Source organism: Pelobates fuscus, chromosome 1 (assembly GCF_036172605.1).
Source record: "Pelobates fuscus isolate aPelFus1 chromosome 1, aPelFus1.pri, whole genome shotgun sequence".
NCBI classification, from domain to species: Eukaryota; Metazoa; Chordata; class Amphibia; order Anura; family Pelobatidae; genus Pelobates; species Pelobates fuscus.
Window position 1 is genome coordinate 103,365,869 of NC_086317.1, and position 27,936 is coordinate 103,393,804.

At 38.3% G+C, this 27,936-nt stretch overlaps 1 protein-coding gene across 1 annotated transcript in view; it reads left to right on the forward strand.

Moving 5' to 3' along the window:
* The window catches only part of LOC134606750 (amine oxidase [flavin-containing] A-like), a 69,911-nt gene extending 51,350 nt beyond the window's left edge, over positions 1-18,561 (forward strand). The window contains exons 8-15 of the mRNA XM_063450141.1: positions 6,864-7,023; positions 7,394-7,490; positions 8,631-8,684; positions 10,769-10,826; positions 13,051-13,148; positions 13,317-13,428; positions 14,776-14,838; positions 18,007-18,561. Of these exons, the coding sequence (XP_063306211.1) occupies positions 6,864-7,023; positions 7,394-7,490; positions 8,631-8,684; positions 10,769-10,826; positions 13,051-13,148; positions 13,317-13,428; positions 14,776-14,838; positions 18,007-18,162 (798 nt within the window). The 3' untranslated portion in view covers positions 18,163-18,561. The remainder of the gene's footprint in view (positions 1-6,863; positions 7,024-7,393; positions 7,491-8,630; positions 8,685-10,768; positions 10,827-13,050; positions 13,149-13,316; positions 13,429-14,775; positions 14,839-18,006) is intronic.
* The last annotated feature ends 9,375 nt before the right edge of the window (positions 18,562-27,936 follow it).

The window sequence follows — 27,936 nt, forward strand, 5'->3', positions numbered from 1 at the left end:
AAATGTCCGCGAACGGGCGAACCGCCATAGACTTCAATAGGCAGGCGAATTTTAAAACCCACAGGGACTCTTTCTGGCCACAATAGTGATGGAAAAGTTGTTTCAAGGGGATTAACACCTGGACTGTGGCATGCCGGAGGGGGATCCATGGCAAAACTCCCATGGAAAATTACATAGTTGATGCAGAGTCTGGTTTTAATCCATAAAGGGCATAAATCACCTAACATTCCTAAATTGTTTGGAATAACGTGCTTTAAAACATCAGGTATGATGTTGTATCGATCAGGTAGTGTAGGGGTTACGCCCACTTCACAGTGACAGACCAAACTCCCCGTTTAACGCACCGCAAACAACCGCAAACAGTCCATTTGCACAACCGCAAACTCCCCATTTGCACAAGTTTGTATACCAAGCTAGCCATGTCCCGTTCCTTGTCCTCACTGATGTCATTGAAGGTCTCTTCCTCCACCCAGCCACGTACAACACCATGGGTCTGCGAAAGGTGACAACAAGCCCCCTGGGACGCCTGCTGTGTTTGGTCTTCCACCTCCTCAAAGCCACCTTCCGCCTCTGACTCCTCTTCTTCAGACTCCTCTCTCTGCATTGCCTCTCACAAATTTTTGGAACGCCTCAGACTCCACCAGCTTGTATGGTAAAAGCTGGCGGGCTAAGAGTTCGGACAAGCCAGCTGTCAGATCCGGGCAAGGGGGTGACTTTGTGACATTGGCTTCTTACGCTCAAACATGTCCTTGTCAGACACCTGACTGTGGGCAGATGAGCAGGAACTGCTCAAGGCGAGAGACGGAGTGGCGGATGGTTGAGAGGGGGCAAGGAGGACAGCAGTGGTTGACGTGGCTGAAGATGCTGGACCAGGAGGAGGATGGCGGCTTTGAGTTTGTGTGCTGCTTGTACTCATGTGTTGATCCCATAGGCGTTTGTAATGTTCGATCATGTGCCTTCGCAAAGCAGTTGTACCTAGGTGGGTGTTGGACTTCCCACGACTCAGCTTCTTTTGGCACAGGTTGCAAATGGCATCGCTGTTGTCAGAGGCAGACACACAAAAAAAATTCCACACTGCTGAGCTCTGCAATGACGGCATTCTGGTGGTGGACACAGCATGCGTTGATTGGCGTGCTGTCTGGCTGACCACGGGTGCCGATGCATGCTGTCTGACTGTGCCACTAGCTCCTTGCGACAACCTCCCCCTGCTTCCAACTTGTCTCCTCCTCCTCTCTGTCTCCCCATCTGAACTTTCCCCCTGTTCTTCTTCTCTTCTAGCGGGCACCCACGTGACATCCACGGACGCATCGTCATCATCAACCGCTTCACTTGTATCTGACAACTCAGCAAAGGAAGCAGCAGCGGGTACAACATCATCATCATCACACCGTACGTCCATGTGTGTAATGCTGCCTGACTGAGACATATCCCTGTTATCTACATCCTCTGGCAATAATGGTTGCGCATCACTCATTTCTTCCAACTGATGTGTAAATAACTCCTCTGACAGATCAAGTGAAGCGGCTGTGGTGCTAGTGTTGGTGGTGGCGGCAGGTGGGCGAGTGGTAACTTGAGAGGTGCCCGAAACTAAGCTGGAGGAGGATGGTGCGTCAAGGTTCCAAGCGGAAGCTGTAGAAGATTGGGTGTCCTGTGTTAGCCAGTCAACTATGTCCTCAGAACTTTTCGAGTTCAGGGTACGTGACCTCTGAAAACTGGGCATTATTCTAGGGCCAAAGGGAATCACAGCACCACGACCACGACGGCCCCTGTGGGGTGGCCTGCCTCTGCCTGTCATTTTTTTTTCGATTAGTGGTACTATGCATGCAAGCTACTGTGACAACAGATATGAATGGCACTGTGCACTGGCAGAAGTTGGCAGAGTAGATGCTGTAGGCCTGACATACACGCTTGCAGACAACTAAATGCTATTCAACCGATTACAGTCAAAATTGTATATTTTTTTTAAATGTACACTACTGTTACACCAGATACGAGTTGCACTGGTGTGACACTGTGCCCTGGCAGGCCCTGAAATGCACACGTGTGAATGAAACTGACTGCTATTATTTCACAGTCAAAAAAGTGTTGTTTTTTTTTTTAAATGTACACTACTGTTACGCCAGATATGAGTTGCACTGGTGTGACACTGTGCCCTGGCAGGCCCTGAAACGCACACGTGTGAAGGAAACTGACTGCTATTATATTACAGTCAAAAAAGTTTTTTGTTTTTTTAAATGCAAGCTATTGTGACACCAGATATGAGTGGTGGCACTGGGCAAGTGGGCACAGTATACGCTGTGAGCCTGACACAGACGCTGGCAGGCAGGCAACTGCAATTAGATTACAGAGGGAAAAAAAAAAGCAGACTGATGTTCTAGCCCTAAAAAGGGCTTTTTGGGGTGCTGTCCTTACAGCAGAGATCAGAACTGTACAGATTCAGGACTGTAGTGGACACTGAATACACTAGCCTAACTATCGATTTCCCTATTAAATCAGCAGCAGCTACACTGTCCCTCCTCTCGCTAAGAATGCAGCTTCCGGAGGGCGGGGCCTAACTGCAGAGCTGAACAGACGTGCTTGTCTGGGGCTTCAGCACTGCTAAGCCCAATCTTGTGTAATCCGCACTGACAAAGGCCAAAACCGGACTCAAATTGCAGCCCAAACAAAGATGACCGGGAGTACTATATGTAGATACCAAACATATGGTGTTACTCACCGGACCCACGAACTTGGAAGCCGCGGCCTACCGGCAGGGATGGTGTGAGGGAGACGGCCGCTCCCCGACCAGCACACCGAGCTGAACATGCCAGTGTGGAACCCCGTTCCCCCCCTCCCCATGGACCGGCGGGGGTCATCCCGGTCCTCACCGACCATGAGCACACGACTATACCGCATCCTGCCAACCCCCGGGGAGCCAATGGGAACGGCACCAAGACAAATAAAATGGCGGCCGCGTCCTGGTCGGTTAGGCCAACTCCTCAGCCTCTAGATGGCAACTACGTGGAAGATGCGCTCAAACGCCTTGACAAGATATTCAATGACTTCTGGGTCAAACTATACAAGCGATTGGAACAACCGCCACCCCCAACAACCCAGGAGGTAAAGGAGCAGGGAATGGGAGGGCGACACACCATTAGCACACTTCATCCCCAAGCTCCTGCTGTACAAACAGACAGCTCACCCAGTCGGAAGGGTGGCAGAGGGTCCACCCCGATGTACCACACACGCCGCAAGCGAACCCCTCTCCACCAGAGGAGACGAGCTCCCAAGCCCATGATAAAAAGGCCTCTGAGGCACACGCGGAGAGACGAGAGGCACCGGACCGGACCCACGAGATGGACAGACCGGGCCCAGCAGCCAAAAACACCGGGGCCGACCCAGAGCCCTGTCTGACTACAAACCCCTCACAGGATGCTACAGCCCCTTCTGCAGGTACGAGACCGGACCGGCATCCTTACCAAGCACTGCAGTGCTGCTCCATGCCATAGGCATAGGATCATAGGGTGTCATAGGATGACAGGGCAGTACCATGACTTTGGAGGGCCAGCACCGAGCTTTATGGACTCTAGCCCACCAGGAGGCTACAGGACTCACCCACTGAATAGCATTGGCAACAATACCCGGCAATCTATGGCTCCTGAATAGCATTGGCAACAATACCCGGCAATCTATGGCTCCTGAATAGCATTGGCAACAATACCCGGCAATCTATGGCTCCTGAATAGCAGTCGCAGAGATACAGCACCCACGGACTGGTGATCCTTAAGGTGCAGCTAAAGCCACTTCGTCTATAGATGGTCATAACAGTTAACCTTTCCACATCATATACATGTCGCAATGCATAGTCTCTGAGAGCGGTTGATCACCATTCATACTAGGATGTCTTCCATGTTTTAGTGCAAAGTAGTCTAACTACTAATATAGTTGAAACATGCTACTTTTATTCATGCCAGACAACCATGCAGGCCAGACTAACAAACATGCCAGGGCCAATCATAGTTAACCACCTCAGACATAGCCTCACCCTGGTTCTCAGTATGTAGATTTATATACTCACGCACTGCTTAATATAACGTATTCACTATGACGTAAGCTTAAGCCTGTTTAAATTCAAAGATGTTCTTAAATTATCTAAATGTAGATATATATACTCACGCACTGCTTAATATAACGTATTCACTATGACGTAAGCTTAAGCCTGTTTAAATTCAAAGATGTTCTTAAATTATCTAAATGTAGATATATATACTCACGCACTGCTTAATATAACGTATTCACTATGACGTAAGCTTAAGCCTGTTTAAATTCAAAGATGTTCTTAAATTGTCTAAGCCTGTCTAAACACTACCAAGTTGTTGAATCTGACTGACAAACCTCATAATAATTTAACATATAAAATGTGCACGTATTAACATATACCCTATTGTTACAATTGTTACTTGAAAAGCATGAGGAATGCCGTTGGGGTACCACATGCTCATTTGTTATACCTCCATGCACTACAAAAATAAAGAATTAAAAAAATAAAGAAATAAATGTATGCAGCTTCCGAATGAATCTAAAATGGATGCTGTCCAGGAGGTGGGAGGGAGGGTCTGCTGCTGATTGGCTGGAATGTGTCTGCTGACTGTGTGGTACAGTGTCAAAGTTTACTCAATGATGACGAATAGGGGGCGGACCGAACATCACATATGTTCGCCGGGAACTATTCGCCAGCGAACTGTTTGGGACATCTCTACTTATGAGTAGTGTTATTGAGTTAATGTCCTCGTTTATTGCAGAGCACTCATAAGCCTGTATGTCGTCTGTATGTGACATTAGAAAAGACCTGCAAGGCTATAACGCATATAAATCATTCTTAGCACATGTGTGTCAAGAAGAAGCATGCCTAGGTGACAAAAAGCACAGGGGCTTCAGTCCAAGAATTGATTTCATGGCTTCTCCCACACATAGCAAGTTGAAGGAGCACTGAAGCATTAGGAATTCAAATCTGACCCTCAACATTTTGCAAAAAAAAAAAAATGAGAGAAAAAAATTTAAACAAATTACTCATCTTTTTTCCAGCCCGAGCCTCCTTTGGCACTGCTGTTTGACGAGCTAATCTAATGTTCCTCATAGAGGAGCAATTGGGAACATAGCCACGTGTGCGACGCTCACCTTGATGCACCTACAGTTCCTCTATAGAGAATCATTGTATTCAGTGATCATCTATGGCTGAGCGTGACAGCACTGTACATTCATGTGTTATGGTACGAGAGATGGCAAGTGAGATCCTGGCTCTCTTACGCAGAGGGTTTGGATGCATGGTTTGAAGCCACTCTTCCAAACCTTCTACCAAGTTTAATATTGGGTTTTGGAGTGTAGGATTGAGGAACAGGACTGCAGGCACTAGAACATCTTCAAAAGGATGAAAAATCCCATCTCCAAATCCCTACATATACCACAACCTTTATGCAAGTCTAATAGGCTACGTGAATCACATTATGTCACTAAACCTTTGTATGAATTCACATTATTAAGTAAACATATATTTATAGACTCCACAACTGCTGTATTAACCTTACACTTGCAGCATTAACCCTGTACTTGCACCCACTGCATTAAACACGGCACCCACAGCAATACCTTCACACTGTGCTCTAAAATTAACTCCAAATATGGGGTATTGAAGTTGCACTGCCACACTTAATAACATTTATGAAATTTGTGCTATTTCGCTCTGTTATTAAAAGAGACTTATGGCTAACAATAAAACAATTCCTAAATAAAAACGGAGGCTTTTCAGGACCTCAGTTAGGGCCTAGTCCCAGCCCAGCCCAGCAATGCCCCTGTGTCAGGCTGCTTACCACCGGATGTGGGTGAACTACAGCTCCCATAATTATATATCAGCCAAAGGCTTATAGAAGAATTGTTTCTTACCATATTAAGGGGGTTAACACCCTTCATTAAGCAGAGACATGAAGCAGAAGTATGGAAGTATTTTTATACAAGATAATGATGTACTCCCTGGTAACGTAACAAGATTAACTCAGATAGCAAAACATTGTATTACATGGCTGCTGCTGCTGCTGCTTGATAAATAAAACAAGAAGACATGTTCTAGATGCTTAGTTGTTACCTCATTAGACAGTAAAATGAGTAAGAAATGTAAACCCCAGTGAGCAGGCTTGGGACTGGGTTGCTGATGCCTTACACTGTAACTCCATCATTTCAGAGAAGTCTGACTGCCTGGGATTTTATACGCTACCATTTTAGAGTTTACTCTAATGGGAATGGTTTAATAAACAAAAATGATATAATGCATCTTAGCGGGTAAGATCTACTGACAACAGCATGTCAGCTATCACACATGATTGCAAGCTGGTTCCACACATCACTAGGTCTTATCACACCTTTGGGATCAAGTGAAATTGGAACGTTTCAGCATAAATGTGGCTTTGTAAATATTGAAAAATAACAGACTTTATTTAACATTGTCCAAAGCCATGCAAAACATTTCCATAATCATGTTGAGTAAATGACACACATTGTTTGAGCTTCTTTGCAGGAAAAAAAGACTCATCCACCAGATGCCAACAAATTGGCATATGAGTGTGTCATGTTTATATATTCATTATTTTGGTTAATAGTAGCCCTTAGAGTGCCTTTAGCCCCTTAAGGACACATGACATGTGTGACATGTAATGATTCCCTTTTATTCCAGAAGTTTGGTCCTTAAGGGGTTAATGTGTGCAATGATATATTAATACCATTTAGATTTGGGACTTGCATTCTATGATATTGACCACCTCTAGTATCAAATATCCTGGCTGTTCCAACTTTTTTTTAAAGAAGCTTGTATATGTTTTTCAATTTAATTATAGGGCAAATATGTTATCAGTGCCATACCACCAGTTCTAACTACAAAGATCCACTTTAAGCCAGAGCTCCCTGCTGTTAGAAACCAGTTAATTCAGCGTCTTCCAATGGGGTCTGTTATTAAATGTATGGTGTACTACAAGGAAGCCTTCTGGAAGAAAAAGGGTAAGTAGCCATCCTACTTTTTAATTCCTCTATTTTACCGGCTAACTTATCAGGAAAATTCAATTCACTGTCGCTGATGACAAAGGATACAGGCTGCTGACTCAGCATTATACACACAAGGTTAATGTGCTGTTGACTGAATGCTATAGACCTGTTCCAGCAGTTCTTTAACAATGAGCCCCCTTCAAGTCAACGTTCACAAGTTCTTCATTTCTCTTACATCTGATTTTGGAATGATAATTTCCTGGTGCTTAGTTTAGCAAACAAATAACTTTAGAATATTTTGAGTTGTTTCAAATTGCACATTTGTTTTATTATGTGGATTGCTTTTCAACAAGTCTGATTTTTAAACAAACATACAATTTTTAAGGGTACTGTGCATGTATGATGATTGAAGATGAAGGTATACCAATTGGATTCACACTGGATGACACTAAACCTGATGGATCAAAGCCAGCCATCATAGGGTAAGGATAACTAATACTGAAAATAGGTTTATACATTGTGTGCATTCTTTGTACAAATGGTGTTGAACCAAATTGCAATTAATCACACTTATTGCATTACTAGAGATGTCCTAATATACGTCCTTATAAATTATTGTTACTTTCACTGGTATTTATAAAGTGTCAATTAATTCTGTGCTGCTCTTCAATTGGGTAAAACATAAACAGACCAATACCAAAGGTAAAAAGTACCCTGTCGAAACCGGAGATCTAGACATTAAAGCTCTTTTATAAAAAAATACTTAGCTAGATGGTCCATGAGACTGCAATCTAAAGGTTAAAATGTGGCACTGAAACAAAGTAACAGGGAATTTGAAGGTGATAGCCAGAGAGAACTAAAAGATAATTGCAAAAAAAATTTGAAATATAAAGTGAATTAGGAAGTAATTGAGTGAGATATCATAGCTGGAGAGGCATTCTATAAAGTAGGGTGGGCGGAAGTAAGAGAGTGGGTGAGATTTGTGAAAATGAAATGTGTCTATATGTGCCGAGTCCTTTCCCATTTGATTAAAAAATATCTGCACAATAAATAAATACACAATCCCATTAGCATGGTCAATAAGAGTATAGCCTGGTTATTAACAGCAGTACAGTTAATGGGTCTCCAGCTTAATGTAGTTGTTTTGGTGAGTATAGTCAGTCCCTGCAGGCATTTTAATGTAAACACTGGCTTATCAGACAAAGGAGTTTACATTGCTCCTTAGGGACATCTCCAGTTACTCAGATGGCCACTAGAGGTGCTTCCTGGGTCAGTGCACTGGCATTCAGCATCCCCATTCTCTGAAAGTTTGCTAGATAAGGTGAAATTATTATTATTATTTTTTTTATATATATATATTGACCTTTTAGGTGGTTTAGTGGATGGGAGGCCTCTGAAAGTTTACTGGTTGAGATGAAAATTAAATTTCTCATTGTATTTCATATGTATATATATATATATATTTTCTGTTGGGTGGTTTGGTGAAGGTCTCTGCAAATTTGCTGAATGAAGTGAAAATTGTATATTTAAAAATATGTAGATTAACATTTTAAATTGTTTGTAGATTGAAAAAAAACATTCATCATTTAATCTTTCTTTGCAATTTCATTGTTTTTCTATAGATTCATTCTCTCGAGAAAAGCAACTGCATTGGCGAATCTAAGCAAAGAAGAGAGGTACTTTTAATTATTTATTGGAACATGTGGCATTATTTGTGAGAGTATTGATTTTATGAACTGTTTTGTCAGGAATGCATTTGTAAAGGTTTGCACATAAAGTCCTTGGGGCTGTTTTCAAAGGTTTTTAAATATCCGATATTAAGAAGATCTGTGTTTAGCAATGTCTATAAGTTCAGTGAAATGTAAAAGGAATTAAGTAGCTAAAACATAAGTGTGAGAAGGCATTGTTCGTTAGAAAAGAAGCTAATTGTGTCTGTCGGGTCTTCATGTTAACAAATGCTGATGATTATCAGAGGAACTTCTGATTTTGATTCCGAGGACATTTCTTGGTTTTTAAAACCATCTTCAAACTAGACATTCCACCAGCCACACACTAAGCTACTGCTGTAATACCATAACTAGGCTTTGTCTAGTGATTAATTAGTTACCCAGTACTTGCTTCACCTATGTATGTATTTATATATATACATATGCACCCAGTATTTGCTCTTACTAACAAGGCGATATATTGACATTTCTATTGAAAATGTTTGGACATAGCAACAATGACTACTATATCTGACAATTAAAATGGTAATTGGTTGTTGTACTGATATTATGCAGAAATTTCTTAATATATATGTAAATTAGATACATATAAACACAAAAATATAAAAGCTGTAAACAATGTATGTTTTAGACATGGCACAGATGTTTTCAAATGAAATACTGAAAGTTGGTGCACACGTTTTTTTATGGTTATCTCAAAGCTAAGTGACACTTAATAAAATGTAATTTAATTAAATTTATTCTAGAAGCATCAGCAAGAATAGTTCTCTTGTGTGGTCTTGTAAGGGGATTTGGCATGATATAAGAGCACGTTTACCATTAAAACAATTAAAAACAGATTTTTGTAGACAATTTCACGAGTCTAATGAACACCTCTAATAGTTATTGCTATAGATTATAAAAATAAAATTACTATCTTTGTAAGATATGGTCTTAGTTACAATCAGTGTGCCCCCAGGCTTGGTGGGAAGGGTAACTGTTACTTAATACAATATTGTTGACAACACTGCGTGCCTGTATCTCACCTGGCATTAAATGACCAAACTTTCACTCCTCCTTCAGTATCATAGTACATACGGAAATACTTAAGAGGTTTACTCACTACTGTATATCCCCTGCCTCAAGTGGATCCCCAGATGTTGTAGAACTACAACTCCCATGATGCTTTGCATACCTTTGGAATGCCTTTAGAATGCAAAGCATCATTGAAGCTGTAGTTTTAAAACATCTGGGGATCTGCCTTTTGAGTACCCTTGCCCTAACTCAATGGGTACACACCTATATTTTACAAGGTGCTTATATGTGCTCTGACGCCCCCATGTGACAAAAGTCTCTAATGACTGTGCATCTAGAATTACTTTCCGTCAGGAAATGCTGAAAGAGAAGATTGAAGAACCAGAAATTTACTGGACTCAGGAAGGGTAGCAATTTTCTGACCCATTACACTGATAAACTGTGATACTAAATTGTAGAGTAAATGAATAAGTGAATAAGTTATAACTGAACTATCTTAACATACTCTGACCGCACCTGATTTACAGCCCATGATGCTTACACTGCATCAGGAGAGCAATAAATTATTGAAATATTAAAAGTTTATGGTTTGTGTGTTTTCTGATGTCTTTAGATACTAAAATACCAACCAGCACAAGCAATAGAATTGCTGAAACCAAGTTGTGTTAATCCAATGACAGACATTGAGCCTAAAGCCTGAAATTATTAGCAAGTTGCTAATGTTATAACCTACAGACAGAATGGAGACAGGGTCAGGCAAAGAGCTATGCAAAGAACATTGTTGTTTAGTTTGCTAAGATTGTCCCTTTAACTGAGCTAATTTAGTGTGGCAGTGAATTACATTATTGTTTAAAAATAGCAAAGCATAGGGTACCCAATTTTGTATGACATATATTTTGACATTAAGTAAACCATGCATACCATTTGTTTGCACGTTTCATATTCCAACTCTTTCTTTTTTGTAAATGTGTGCTTATCTTATGAAATGTAGAAATGATAATGTATAACTGTTTGTTTAGGAAAAGAAAAATATGTGAGGGATACGCAAAAGTAATGGGCACTGAAGAAGCATTACATGTAAGTTATTACTTAAATTAACATGAAAGAATAAAAATATTTTGAAGATTTTGACATGTTCAACGCAGTTTACATTTTCATACCAACCAAGTGTCTCTCTTAAGAATGTAGAGTGTGTATTTGGAACACAAATCCTACTGGTCCTCTTTTCTACCCTGTGTCGCAGGACTCAACATAAATAAAAATCATACTAAAAAAAACTTTTCTCATGAAACATTACAAAGTGCAATTCATCCGATCGTGTGTGATCGTTCGAATTCCTGAACTCCAAGCTGAAATGTAGCTGATTCACGAAACAAACGAATCTCAATGTCCGAGAATGTTTGTTTTAATCATGATTCTGAATTCCAACCATGGCGCTAAAAAAAGAGATTGTTGGTGGCTGGTGAGCAGTCACTAAATGTTGATCTTATTTACAGATTAAATGAGAAAAAGTAAGCAAGAGTGGGGAAAAGGGAAGAAACAGTAAAAAAAAAAACGTAAATATATAGTAATAGATTTCTACTACTCTCCTCTTTTTCCCACTATTGGTTACTTTTTCTTACGTTATCTGTAAACCAAATGGCGTGAAAATGTGTTAAATAAATTTTGCTTAGCTAAACCACCATATGGCTGAAATTAGGCCTGACAGAGACAGATACATCATTATAGTGAACATCTTATTGCAGGCAGATTACTTGGATTTGATGAATATTATATGCCTGTTCTAACCAAGAGTGACCCATTTTTGGGTCCCAAGTAAGTGGTTAAGAAACACACATAGACAGTATTCTGTAAATATTCAGGGATCTATGAAACGCTCAAGCGCCAGTTAATCCTCACTTTTCGCCTAGAATTTCATGTTTAGCTAGAGAAGGAAATATTTTTCGAGCTACTCAACCAGTTGTATGAATGAGAGCATTCCACTCTAGTATATGTTGCTATAGTTAATAAAAGTTGGGAATCCTTTGAAAATTAAATTATTGTATGTGCTTGGAAGGAAATCAGTTAATTGGATAATTTTTAATCTAGCATTTTATTAAATATTTTACAGTTCAAAAGAAATTCATTATTTACATTTATCAACATTACACAAGTCTCTATGGTTATATGTAGACTTGTGGTTTTGGTTTGCAACAACTCGCAATCTTTTCAGTGATCAGAGATTCATCCAAATTCTGCAACTCTGAAATGCTATTACGACGGATCACAATTTTTTTAAAATGGAAATGGTCAAGCCATGTAGTTTCGTGATTAGGAGCTACTTCGGTGGTGCCAAAATAAAAGATGCTTGATGGAAAAAAGATGATAAATGTTTAGGGGACAGCAACTAATTGTTAAATTAATTTACAGTGTTTGAAGTGACCAACAAAGGTAAAAAAGGAATAGCAGTAAAAAATGATCTATATTTATATATTATATATGTAATGAATATATAGTATATAACATAGATTTTATTTTTACTGCACATTCATTTTTTGCCTTTATTGGCTATTTCTTATCATATCTGTGATCCATATAGAGCAAATTTTACCTTTTTGCACAATTTTGATTGGTCCAAAACGTTTTTCCCAAAACTAGATTTTCTTGGGAAAAAAATATGTACTGTATGTAATAGTTATACACTTTATGTCAGTAACGCAATTTGCCCCTTTGCATTTTTAGATGTGTCTAGTTAAATGTGTGACCAGAGCAGAGCTGGTACTATAATTTGACTTATATAACCTCTCAATAGCTATTGATCTATTTGTCATGTAGAATTAGGACAACGTGTTTAATAGACACAAACGTGTTTTAACCCATTTCTGTATTATTTGTTTGAGATCTGTGATAAAATGATGTGCATGAAGATTCTAAGCTCCTAGAACGACACTAAATGGTGTTTGTAAATCCAGAGGGATCTACAGTAAAACATGCACAGTCCTTTCTTAATAAAGATACTGGGCAGATATATCACAGACGGATTAAGAAAATTAGGAATATTAACGTACTGTGGATTGGTATAGCTGTCTCTACAGGGTAAGCATTCCCTTCCTTCTGCTACATAACTGTCACATTCCAGTTCCCCACAAGCTCCTTTCCTGAGTAAAAAAAATCTTAATTTTCTTATAATAACTGATGCTTGTACATATTTGAAAAGAAAAATTAATGATTTTTTTCCCAGCAGAATTAAGGACAACATTTCTTTGCTATTTGAAAAATGCACTTATGAATACTCTATATACTCTATATATGTATTTAACAGCCAGTGTACTACGAAGAGAAGGATTGGAGTAAAGAGCAATATTCGGGTGGCTGTTACACTGCATATTTTCCTCCAGGAATTATGACCCAATTTGGAAGGTGAGGTGGGAAGTAAATAAATACATAGGTATCATGTCACTCCAAGCTAAACTCATAGTTTAAGCACGCACTTATTTTTCTCAAAAGAGTCCTCAGATTTATTTACCACATTTCCAAAAATTCTTGATCACTGAAACAATCATTCTAATCTAATCTTTTAATACGCAGTATTATTCGCACACCAGAAGGGAAAATTTTCTTCGCTGGCACAGAAACTGCTACGCAATGGAGTGGATACATGGAAGGCGGCATACAGGCTGGAGAGAGAGCCGCCAGAGAGGTATTTACAGTAATACGTTCACAATAAGTATAGCATTTTAAATGGAAAATTATCACTACGTTTTTATATATCAAATTTACATAAGTTAGTGTTAGGGTAAGGTAATGGTTAACATTAAATAACAAAAATTTATTTAGATCCTAGACATATTTGGTATTTAACAATCAGAATTTGTAGAGAAATGTAGATTGTGGTTTTTTTCTGTAGTTGTACTGGATGTGTAAATAATATTATATCCAAACATTTAAAAAAAAAAAAGGTTTTGTTTTATAAAATTTTTAACATTTTATTCACACTTAAAGGACCACTCTAGGCAACCAGACCACTTCAGCTTAATGAAGTGGTCTGGGTGCCAGGTCCCTCTAGGATTAACCCTTTTTTTAATAAAAGAAACTGCTATGTTTATAATAGGGTTAATCCAGCCTCCAAATGCTCTAGTAGCTGTCTCACTGACAGCCGCTAGAGGCGCTTGCGGGATTCTCACTGTGAAAATCACAGTGAGAACACGCAAGCGTGCATAGGAAAGCATTGTAAATGCTTTCCTATGAGACCGGCTGAATGTGCGCGCAGCTCTTGCCGCGCATGCGCATTCAGCTGAAAGGGAGGATCGGAGGCGGAGTGGAGGAGGAGAGCTCCCCGCCCGGCGCTGGAATAAAGGTAAGTTTTAACCCTTTCCTCTCCCCAGAGCCGGCGGAAGGGGGTCAGGGCACTATAGTGCCAGGAAAACTAGTATGTTTTCCTGGCACTATAGTGGTCCTTTAATCCTGTGCTAGGCATACATAAATCATATTAAATGAGTCATTTTGATGTATGGGGGCAATTAAAGAGAAACACTTAAATTATAGTGGAACAAACACATAGCACAAATTCTAGATTTTGTTTTGGTTCCAGACTTGGACAAATGTCCTTAAAGGGTTGAATTACAATAAATGTTTTTAAAAATCAGTTTAAATAAAATACATTGTTCTTGTTCCGAATGACATTTTAGTTTCATAAATTGTTATTATTAAGTCACCTAAAAATGTGTAGAACAACCTGCATGCACCTAACCACACCTAAAACACAATACTAAAATTGAAGCATCCCAATTTCCCCTTTTGAAATGTTGGGAGGTGTGCATTTAGTTTAATTTACTTTAATGGCACCCCAACTTGTGGGCCTAACTTGGAACAATGCAAAATTTGTTGCTAGATTTGTGAAATGACATGGAGCACATTCGGAATTAACGTGTTAATATCTAATGCTTTTATGTGCAATTGCAGCAATGCATTTAATTAAATCAAACTGTCTCTTAGATAAAAAATCCCTAACTTCAGAGGTGACACTAAAACTGTAATTCCTTTTCAGATAATGTTCAAGATGAGACTCATTGCAGAAGATGAAATCTGGGTGGATGAACCTGAATCTCTGGTTAGTACTTTTAAAAGCATGTCTTAACATGCCGGTACAGCAATGTAAAATCATTAAGGATGGCATAGGTGCTGTCTAAGGCACAGGTTTAGAAAGGGGCCCATTGAGCCTTTGTCTAGGCCTGAAGCTCCAGCTCTGATTGTGAGCGAGGCTCTCCCTGAGCTAGAAGGCATATCAAAAGATCTTCCTTCATGGCCCTGTTCCGACTCACTTTGTTTAGGGAATGCTGTGGTCTGCACCTCCACTTTAAGAGCTCCTTTACGTTTTCCCTAGTACTTCCCAATTCCTTAGAGCACTGAACTGCAAGGGAGGTCTTAATATTGGTGCAGATCACATCACTTACCTTAATAGACTACCAGGGATAATGCTCCTCAGCGTACCTACACTTGACCACCAGGGATTATACCACTCTTCTTCCAAAAAAAAGCAGGAGGGGACAAAAGAAAAACTTCTACACATGCACACACCCACATTTAGACAATACACACACGACACTCAGTCACACTCAAACTCACCCACACACACTCAAACAACTCACACAGGTATACTCAGTCACCTCCCCACATACAGCATGCCGCTACTACACATGCCTCACACACAACACTCAATCTACCACACAGATATATAAAACCTAACCACCACAGACACACACACAACACTCAAAATATACAGAGCCCAGGGCTTAAAATAAATAAAGTGCTTAAAAAAAGAAATATAATTGTAAAACGAATGCCTTTAACCACAGCATAGGGCTTTTTTAACGTGTTACACCAGCCTGGGCACTAAACCTTATATAGCAAATGAATGAGAACAGAGAATGAGAGCCATGATGCGTATTTCGCCTATAAAAAAATGTTCATGGGGTACGGAGTACAGGAACTATAGGTATTGTATAAAGCACCTCAATCACTGATTGGTTACACAATACAACCAATCATATCAAGACTTGACCAAGTGGGCGGTGAAATTGTCACACCTTCCTCACTCGTATTTACATGGAATTGCAAGGAGGAAGGGCAGGTGGTTCAGCCCACAAGGGAGGACTCAAAGTAAAACCGAAATTGCATCTATGACACTAATGTAATCTAAACAGGGGAATGACTTCTAGCAAACACATTTCAACATATTGAGTCTTATTAAGTAGGAAGATGTTTCCCCCTTTGTCTAAAAGTTTGATGACTTCAAAACAGTGTTTTAAGTTATTGTAAGGCCTGCCTTTCTTATTGAGTGAAGTTATGTTTAAAAGGTCTGTCAGTGATAAAATTCCCCACTTCATTAGTGGTCATCTGCACAAACAGGAATATATCAAGTATTTTAATTTTTTATTTGATAGTTAGTTTGATATAGTTAGTAGTTTAGTACACTATTCACTTGTACATATGGTCTACATTGTTTCTGCCCCTTCGAGCCCGAGTGGTGGTGTTCATTAGAAGTCTACCCGATAGCTTCATATCTTGTAAGTGCATCTCTTTTTCAACCATATTCCAGTGTAACCCATATACTACACTATATTATCTTCCATTGCCCCCATTCTACTTGTTCAATAAACCATATGAGAACACATCAAAGCGCTGCTCCCAATTTAACAATATAAGATCTAGATTACGTTATTCTTTTAAGGCTTCGATTCTACTAAGATATATATCATATGATATATATATCTTGTAAAAGGTTAATGATTTTTCAGTGCTTGTCAGTGGGAGAACTGCAAAGTTACCAGTGTACTGCTCGAGATCTACAACAGAACAGGTTATTCACTAAAGTGTGACTTGACAAGAATTCAAATTGAATTCAAGGTGTAGTTCCAAATTTTGGCAAAAATCACAAATAAAATAAAAATAATTGAAAAGGCCAGTTAATTAGCTCTGCAATTTAAAATTTCCTTTCAATTTATCACAATTCACAATTGAGTGACTAGCCCGGGAGAGCGTTTATAAACTTAGTTATGTAATTATTCTGTGAAATAATTGTAAGCTGGCTTTCCTATATCCTAGTTAGCACTCTTGAGAAGCTTGAAAGCTTTCAAACTTTTTGTTTTCTCTGTGGTTTTTTTGGGGGGTGGATGGATCCGGCTGGCAAATAGGTCACAGATTAGCTTGTGACTGCCTTACATATATACAGGGAACTGACAGTTTTTTCTACCTCACAGATATTTGTACCCAGTGATGTAAGAGTTAGTTAACTATATCCTCTACAATATATTATTTTGTAGTATAGCAGAGGCAGTGATTTTTACAGAAATGTGTACCCAGTGATGTAAGAGTTATTTAACCCCTTAAGGACACATGACATGTGTGACATGTCATGATTCCCTTTTATTCCAGAAGTTTGGTCCTTAAGGGGTTAAAGGGACACTATAGTCACCAGAACAACTACAGCTTAATGTAGTTGTTATGGTGTCTATAGCCTGCCCCTGCGGGCATTTTAATATATTTCATTTTTTTTCTCTGAAAAGTGGATGTTTACATTGCTCCCTAGGGACACCTCCACTGGCAGTCACTCAAACGGCTACTAGATTAGCTGCCTGGGTAAGTGCGGCACAACGAGCAGGTGCTCTGCAAGGAGACGCTGAACTTTCCCCATTGAGATAAATTGATTCAATGCATGTCTATGAGGAGACGCTGGTTGGCACAGAGTGGCATTTTGATGCACATGCTCAATAGCCTCCCAGTGCATTCCTATAGGAAAGCATTGGATTGCTTGAGATCATCAATCAGCACGACAGACCTGCACAATGCTGAAATAAAGGTGAGTTTTAACCCTATTTAAGAGGGCAAGGTGGGGAACCTGGGAACCTAAAATGGGGTTTTAACACTATAGGGTCAGGCATGCACATTTGTATTCCTGACCCTATTGTGTTCCTTTAACTATATCCTCTGCAATGTATTATTTTGTAATATAGTAAAGACAGGGATTTTCACAGATATTTGTATCCAGTAATGTGGGTGTTATTAAACTATATCCTTTTCAATGTATTATTTTCATAGGAAGTAGTACAATTTTCACACTGGTACATTCTGGAACTGTATTATTCAATAGTTCTGCCATATATTGCAGCGATAATAGTACTACTGGTTTATGAGGATTTTAATAGTATTTAGTAAAAGTGAAGGTTTATTTTTTTAGTAAAATTTTCCACTTTTTCTTTCTTTCTTTCTGACTATCCAGGATGTTCCAGCAATTCCGATTACTTCAACATTTTTGGAGAGAAATTTGCCATCTGCTCAGGGATTACTGCGCTTCATTGGCCATACTACTTTATTTTCTATGGCTGCTGCTGTAGGATTTATTGCAGTCAAGAAGGGTTACATAACTCTGAAATGACTTTGTTAGATTAATACTTTTCATGAATATAGTCTGCTCTGATTTTATGGTACTACTAGAGAAACATTTCTAAGTGATTTCTATTTTTTATTTTTTTTTAACGTTTTCTTTCAATGTTTGCCGATTTACAGTTGGGATAGATTGTGACTAAACATATTATTAAATATACTAGATGGCAGAAATAAATTACCTAAACTGTAGATTCAACAGTTTTTGGAGCTGAGATAGATGTTGCATTAGATTTATGAAACCACAGTTAATTCTACTAACAGAGATCTGTTAACTAAACTGCCATTTACTGATCAATTCTAATACAAAGCACATAATTTACTAAGTGTTAATACCAAACCCTATGTCAATATTAATCTAAAAAAACAATTAAAATATTGTGTTCCTATACTTCTTGATTCAGTTGTCTTCCTTGATACACAAAAATGTCTTCATGAAAATGTATGAACATTTAAGGTTTATAGAATAAAGACAGAAGTTTCTATCATTAGCCTTGATAAACAAAACAAAGAAAAATAATCACTGGGGATTCCTATGAATAATTCATTACAGTAGAGATCCAGCTGGCATTTCAAACGTTTTGGAAAATGTTTAAGGAACTAGATTAGAGGAATCTTTAACCACTTCACTACCAACCACTTTTTTTTGGAAAAATATTAGAATAGCATTCACTTGAAACATGTTATGCACAGCTATTATACAAAGTATGATGAAACTTATAGCTTTGTTTATAGATTTGTTTTTCAAATAAACGTAAAAGCTTTAGGTTGTATACAGTATCCCTTACCTTTCAATATTTCATACAAGTCTGAAATGTTCGGAAAAAAATGCAAAATACAGTTTTTCTCATAAAGTTGGTGTAACAAATATAGATAAATAGAAGTGATCAAATACCTTGCTTATATGTATTTGTAAGGACCCTGATGATATTACTAGTAATATAGCTTATTTAAAATGGCAACATGTCTGCATTTAAGCATAATGCCCACATACAGTTAGTACAGATAAGTAATCTATGTCTAAAATAAAGGTATGTAAAAAGTGATATAGCAATCTTCATCATTCTGTGGAATACTAATGTAATGCTAACAGTGAAATAGGAGAGTTCATTCCCTCATTTCTCCCCCTTATTGTGTGAGGATATTTATGGGGTGATACATATTAAAAATACTATTTTCATAAAAATTATCAAACATTAATTTTATATTTTTTATTGTATTAAAAATTGATATATTGGCACTGTTCTCCTTGATTGATTTAAAGTGAAGTTCCGTACTATTTTAACTCTTTTAGACCCTGGAGTACATTATTAGAGAATTTTGTATTTCACACATTAATCACAAATGATTATAAAAATATAATTTATTGTGATTAATAATAATAATAATAATAATAATAATATGTAACATGCGTCACAATAATCAGTGAATATTTAGGTAACATAATTATACAATATGCCAACAGTTATGGCACAATTACAGATAGCTCAATAGCAACATATGTTAATTTTATTCTGAAGAAGTTTCATACATAATTACAAATACGCCCTCTAGAATTCAATCAACAGTTATATTCACATAGATGCAATTTTCAACAAGATTATAGAAATCTCTTAGCTTTAAAGTTCCTTTACACAGAGCACACAGCAGCACAGCTTCCAGCCATGATTTCTGCTGCCAGTTTGAATCACACTGATTTAACTGATTCACTGCTGGCTACAATTCTGAAAACACTTTTAATATTGCATCTAACAAATACAATATTTCTCACACCAATAAGTTAATTATCAATTTACTTCCATCCAGTAACTCAAAAGAATAATTCTAACCAGGTTTTTACACTGCAGATGATTAACTATCCTGATTAAAGATGAACTAACCCTAAATTCAGATAAGTCAATATCTCTGGATAATAGCTCGATATGCTATACTTGGCAAATTACCAGTAAAAATATTGCTCATTTATTCCACCTGCAGGAATGGAATGTTGAACCAAATATTTCCTCAGCTAATTATGATTCAAAGGTTTAAAATCTGATCAGTTTTATCCAGGAATTTCTGCTTTTAGTAAAAATTATTAATTAAATAAAATAAAATAAAACCAGCATATTTACCATCTTTCTTGGAAGAAATTATTTAGGCTTGGAAAAAATATTCCATGAATGTTGTATGCAAGTATGAGTAGAAAATTGTGGAAATAGGATGCTATCAGAGTTCTGATTATTAAAGAATTTCAGAAAAAGACAAAGTGTTCAAAGTTCCAGAATTTAGATGGAAAGATACAGATGGTTAGATGTGTCCAGCGTTTGGTTAATGAACCTCCTGTCTCTTGCTTTCCTTAATTTATAAGGAAGAGCTTCTCTTAACTTTCTTTGCGTCACTTATTTAAAGTGACCAATGGAGCCAGGTGAGTGCACCTTCTTCTGTTGATTGCCTTATAGATTTTGGTCAATAGATGGCGTTGTAACACCACAAGCAATTCTCATCAAGAAGTCCTACTACCACTTTGTATAGGGGTTAATGGAATTTCGTGATGCATTTGACGTCATAGTTGTCTTATCTTTTCTGGTTCATTTGTCACATATCTGTCAGTCTTCAAAGAGACTTCCCAGACATAGCAACTACTTTTTGGGCCATAAAGTATGATATTTACAAATCTGGACTCTTTTTTTTTATTCTTTATTTTTGTTTTCAGTGCATAATGATTAGTCATAACATTTCCATAACGCCTTATAACATGGTAGCATATAGGCCGGTATTCAGTAGGGTATGGGACATGTCAGGCCTAGAGATGGTATGCACTCTGTGAAGTGGTCTAGTCAGTCCTAGGGATCTGTTTTGTTCTATGTGTGTAGAATAGTTAAGAAGGCTCATCATAGGTTGGCGGGGGGGCTTCTAGTGATATAGGTAAGTCGCGGGTATAGTACCGCCTGAGGGGGTTACCACGAATATTGTAGGATGTCCTATGTTCTCCGGTGGGTTGATTTTCCCTCTTGACTTGTGGGGACTGTGTTTAGTCATGTTGTGTGCCAGTGTGACAGGTTTCTGGTCTCTACTATCGAGTGTGTCACTAGTGTGGTAATGGTCTGTTCGGTGCCTGCTAGGGTTGTGAGGAAGCGAGAGCGTTGGTACGCTTTAGATAGTTCTACTGGGTATATGTCAGTTGGGGATACTCTCGCCTTTCCCTTGTCTGTGTTCGTCCTTCCCTCTAGGGTATTGGAGGGGGGGAGGTGTTGAACCCAGGAGCCAGTTGGTTTTACTCAGCGCAGACTGCAGTGGGTCTACAAGTGTGTGGGTAGCGTTTCGGCGTCATTGAGGGGACAGTTGTTCATTCTTAGGGTGTCAAACTATAGATCAAAAATATAAGAAGATATGAGCAATATAAACAGTATTAACAATAACAAAAAATTGGTTGTGTGATTGGCTCAGGGTTCATAGTGGGTGGTCCTGTGGTGTTGTTGGACAGTCCCAGCATGGCTAGTAAGGTCGGACCTTCTCGTAAGGTAGAGATTTTGTACGAGCGATCTAGGGGTTGCCCATCTGTATGTGAGACCTGCTGTTTGTAGAGTAGCGGTTATAGGCTGCATGCTCTTGTGCCATGATAGCGTGTCCCTGCTCAGGTCCTGGAAGAACGTGACTTGGTGCGTTTCGAAGTTGTGGGGCGTTTTCCCTTTAATGGCTGCCATTAAGGCTATTTTATCCTTTAGGGTTTGGCATCGCAAGATGATGTCGCATGGTGCTGTCTTTGGTGCTTGCAAGCATTTGGCAATGCGATATACGCCGTCAAACGTGAAGTGTTTTGCTTGCTTGTTGGGTAGGAGTGAGGTCACTAAGCACCTTATAAAGTGCGGGAGTTCCTCCCATAGTACAGTTTCTGATACCCTTGCCTGGTAATATTGGCCTGTGCGGTTTGCATCTAGGTGACTGTGTCTTTTAGTGCATTTAGGTCTTGGCGTAGGTCTCTCACCTCTTGTTCTGCGGCTTGAGTGCGGGCTGTCACCACCTGGACCTCCGCTGCTAGCCCCTTCAGGTGTGCCTGCCACATTTGCTGCAAGTTATGTTGGAGTCCAGCCAACATGGTCTGGATATCCTGCTTGGTGGCTGGGGTTGATTCACCTGTGGTCTGTGGGTTTGCTCCGTCTGTGTCGGCTGTGGCCTTGCTGTGTACAGAGTTCTCATCGTCATACCTCGCGGGTGAAGCCGCCGTGGCGGTTCGGGTCCGTGCGGGCGGAGGGGTTTGTAGCATGCTGCTTATGTCCCGTTGTTGGTTGGGAGCGCATGGGGTTGGTTTGTGGGACCTCCGTCCATATTTTCCGAGGTATGGTAATCTGCCTCTGTGTGCTGTGAGCACGACCTGAGCCACGATGTCAGCTCTCTGGCTAGGTCCTGGTCGTGGGTGCTGTAGGCCCCAAAACCTTTAGTGCAGCGTTTTGTGCCTGACGTCTGAAAGAAAGGCATCTGCGGATTCAGCCGATGGGCTATGGGTTTGCTGATATTGCCTGGATTTTTAGTTGTGTGATCAGAGCAGTTAGAAATGGCGGCTGCTTCGATGCGCTGTTGGCTTCGCCCCCCCCTGGCCTCTCTTTTACCTTCTCTAATACAATGGAACCTTGTAGCAATCCATTACATTTAAAAAGTAAACTTAATTACTTTAGTATTATCTCATTCTGGCAATCCTGTGTCTGTTTTTTTTTAGTTACACTGTCTCATTATGTTAAACTATGTGTAGTACTTAGTATGTGACAGCATGTGATATATACATGTCTTGTACACACATTCAGCTTATATTAGTTTAATAATAAAAAAATTTCTTCATTGGGACTCTATCCATGAATATTCAATATTATTAACATAGGTACTATTTATATAAAAACAAATATGAACGGTTACTTTGGCGAGGGTTTGTGACTAAGTGGCTACTAAAAAAGACTGGACATACCCCATTTTAAATACCCTGCATTGTCTACTTTTGCAAATGGTATACCATGATAGGGGTAATTTTCATTTCTGGGCTGCCATATAGTCTCAAAGGCAACATAGGTCCAGCAAACCCATCTGGCAAATTTCAATTTGTAAAAACTGAAAATAGAAAAAGATCTGTATTTGACCCAGTAACTTTACAAAACCCCATAAAACCTGTACATAAGGGTACTGTTTTACTCGTAAGACATCATTGAACACAAATATGTGTGTTTTTAGGCAGTAAAAGCTAACAACATTATGACATTCACAGTTAAAATGCCATGTAAAGTTTGAAAAATAAAATGTCTTAATTTCTAAGTTTTTATTTTATTTATATTAAATTAAGTTTCATAGATGAATAGTTGATGGAAATGAAAGCACTGTTTCTCCTGAACAAAATGATATATTACATGTGGGGACAAAGGGTTAACTTCTCAAAAATGCATGTAATTGTTACATGTCAGCAGAACTGTTTATTTGAATACATACACATACATACAAAAAAATCATACAAATACAAATAGCCAAGAGTGCCGTGATGTGTAAGCAACTTTATTTAAGACAATGATTACATTATATATTTATGAAAAATTGTGATTAAAAATAAAATCACTCCGCATAAGAAAATGTTATTTGAATTAATTATATTATATTGATGGAGGTCAAGTATGCAGTTTTAATTCTTGCTAAATTTCCAACTTGAAAAGAATATGAGATTAACTTGTATTAGTAATACAAGTTCTTAATGCTTTACTTGTATAAAATGTTTGATGTGTCCATGTGTTCTTATAGATTAAAGGACAACTGATACCTAAAATAAAGTTCAACTCATTAAACTGATTTCCTTAAAGGAAACGGTGACTAGGGCCCTGTTCTGTGGAGAACTAGAGGCTCGATTAACCCTGCAGTGTTGTCAGCTGCAGGGTTAAAACCTGGTGGACCTGGCACCCAGACCACTTCATTGAGCTGAAGTGGTCTGGGTGCCTATAGTGGTCCTTTAACTATCAAAACAAAACCAGTTTTATTTAAGTATTTTTCCTAATATTTTACACAGACATGATAGCCTATGTAATCCTCTATTATTTAATTTGCTGTGTAGCTCCTATGCAGAGTTCCATCCACAAGTCTCTATTGTAAGGCTAGGTACAGTATGTTGGGGACATTGCTACAAGACCATGAGATCTCTTCCATCCACCACTGGAACTTCTCTCACGTTGCTGTGTATGCACAGTTACACCTGCATCTACACCTGGCATGCATAGGAAGTGGATGTAAAGTAAATGGTGGTAAAGGAAAATATTCAAGGACAAATGAAGGAATAGAAAGACTTAACATGCAACCAAGGGTAGAACTGACATGATGGATAGCTGTAGTGAGGGTAAGTGAAAGACATAAGCAGAGTTTTCATGAAGACTTTGGGAGATTTATTATTATAATGTTAGTATGGCTGGTATGGAGTCACAGACAAAGATTGCATGGAGACACGGGTATCGCTACCATGGGCAAGGCTGGCCTAAATGTCCAGTGATATTGTGGAAGCAGGTATACGAAGAAGTAGAATTGTGCATGGAAAGAGGGAGGAAGGGGCCTACATATAAAAATTGAGGGAGACAAGCTGACATGGGTAATGATAGTTGAAATGGGAATAGAAGGAGAGCAAGAATGGAAAGAAGGGGTTTGTGGAGCTGACATTGCAGACTGGAATTGATACGTTCAAGGGAAAATGTGATAGGCTGAGTTAACTTGTTCATACATATATGCGGTCTTTATCTGATCTGCACATAACAAACCCCATTCGGTAGGAGTGGTCAGTATATAAATCAAATAGACTTTCAAAAAGATAATAAGAGACACACACTAAGAATGTTCAAAACATTTATTAAATAGGTTTTTATATGTGTATCTAATTGATTTATATTTGTACCCTGTATTTGTATCCTTGTTTTATGTACTGTGCTTTACTGGAGCCTCAATTAGGTCCTTTCTGGGGTAACTGAGTACAGCAGGACTATCTTTGGGGATTTCAGCAGAGATGTGTGGTCTGATACATATAATAATAATAATAATAATAATAATAAAAGCATTTAACCAGGAAATGCACATTCAGATGTTCTCTGGTTACATATACTTTCATACTGCCATTTTGTGAGCAGTACTAATAATTTGTTTTTCTAGATGAGCTTTACAGCATTACCTTTTTTTTCTATATACATTTGCTTAGAGGAGATGGAGGAACCAATGAGGATATTTGGGGCAACCTTTCTATTTTCTTAAAGGGGATGTATACCTTTTTATATATGGCATACATAGAAATCACCAGCCTTTGAGGTATAGCGTACAAACTTGTAACATATTGAGCTTGCCTCCAAACTGGAGCCTGTCTTGAGGTCCACACACACAACTATTGTCTGTAGAGGTAATGGATGTAACACTGATTACATTGATTGTAGCAACTGATTCAGAGATATGGTGATAGTAGATTGTGATATCTTTGATGAGGTACCCAGCAAATGGTGGAAGAGCCAAAGATGTAATAAGCCAAAGATGTAATAAACATTACCACAAATATCACAATAACAAATACCCAGCAGACTATACACATTTATATCACTTTTGCATTCAACGACACGCACATAGAAAAAATAAATGAAAAGTATAAAAAATGCAATAGATCCCAGAATGTTTTATGTAACACTTAAACAGTGTTTTTATTTGATACAGATAAGTAATTCACATACAACATAGAAAAAACAACCTACAAATAAAAATGAAAAAAGGACTGCTAATGGAGCAGATCAAAAAAACACAAAAAATCCCTTTAGACTAAGATGCACTCACAAGCTTAATGTAGAATAGGCAGAATACATTGATCTCAGGCAGGACTTCTTTCTTCTCTTTTCCCAACTTCGTGTATAGTGCGACAGATGAAAACCCATTGGGAAGCAGAGTAAAGAGAGTCGTTTAAACAATCCTAGGTCAGAGTCCAGTTATACAATTGAGGGTAGGAATACCAAGGAATAACCAGGAAATTGAAACCGGGTGTCATACCTTTAAATCCAGCCAGTACCAGAACATGAAACCTACAACAACCCAGTCCAACTAACAGTCCAAGTCAAGACAAAGTTCTCTTTTTAATATATTGAATCGCAGAGAATCAGGCAAGGTTCGCTGGTGATACCTAAGTGACAGAAGGTTAGATCAATTAGAACATACAGAAAATACTGCTACAGTACTGAGTACTGATAGCAGGGGTCTAATTATCCCACTTAAGCGGACACACTAATTAAAGAGGATGCACTTATTCAATTCCAGAATGACTATATGCAGATGCAATCTGAAAACTCCCAAAATCCAAAATCCAGTACTTAGAAGCTAAAGTATCAGATCGTGAAGGCTGATCAAGATGGAAGAACCTAAGTATAAGAGGTATTCCAGAAAATGTTAAATATCAGAAGCTAGAAACCTACTTGTTAAATTTATTCTCATCAATAACGGATTGATCTTCATATGACTCACACCCAGTTGAGAGATTTCATGGGTTAAGAAAACCAAAAGATATTTCAGCTCCCAGAGGTGTCATTGTCCGATTTGCAAACTATTATTTTAAAGATATAATTACGAAAGAAATAAGGAAAAAAAACTCAAAGATGAAAGCTACAGGGACATTAGCTTCGTTGCAGATATTCGATGGCCACTTTGTCAGCAAGAAGATGCTTTCAAGGAGTAACATCTATACTAAGACAAAAGAAAATCATTTATCAATGGAGATTGCTGTTCAAACTTATAATACAATACAACGGCAAATCACATTTTTCTACTGATCTAATACAAACAAAAGATCAAATGACCAAATGGTGCCCTACTATATAGTCTTTGAGCTCACTTAATTTTATATTTAAATTGTTGTGTTTTTTTCCAATCTTTCTCTCTCCTTCACAAATTCTAATTTAGAAAGATAATATAGTTACATAGTTACATAGCTGAAAAGAGACTTGCGTCCATCAAGTTCAGCCTTCCTCACATATGCTTTTGCTGTTGATCCAAAAGAAGGCAAAAAAACACAGTCTGAAGCGCTTCCAATTTTGCAACAAACTAGGAAAAATGTCCTTCTTGACCCCAAAATAGCTGTCAGATGTCTCCTTGGATCAAGCAGCTATTAGCCCACTAATTAGAAATTGTATCCCTATATGCACATCTAATAAAAAAGAAATGGAGACACTGATATAATTGACCAAGCCTTATCTTAGCGGCAAAATAGAATTGCAATTTGCTCAATTTGCACACTTACTAGCTATAAAGATAATAAGAATAGGATTGATAAAAAGTAAAATACTCAATTAAAGAGATTATCGCAATAATGTTTTCAAACACACACAAAACTGAGTAAAATGATTGAACGATTGGTAATCTTTATATTAGATCAATTAGGATAAATATTGAATAATAATTAAACTTACACTAAACACAAATCTCTCTTAGAAGTAATGCAAAAGATAGGTCTTATAATTGATTGGCTGATTGGATTTAAATTTTATAACACTAATGGAGATATCGGAAGGTGATTCCTATTAAATTTCCTTAAAAAAATAAAGAGAGGATATGTGTTTTGGTTGTTTCCCCCTTTTTTGTTTGAAAAGAAATAGAGGAAAATAGGTACAGAAAGATAAATAGAATGGAGAAAAGAAAAAGATTTGGAGGGAATGGAGGAGAGAATATTAATTGTTATGGAAGTCACACACATCTAGATAAAGTATTTTATAACAGTAAGTCAGCACCCCTTGAATGTGACCTAAGATGACAATAG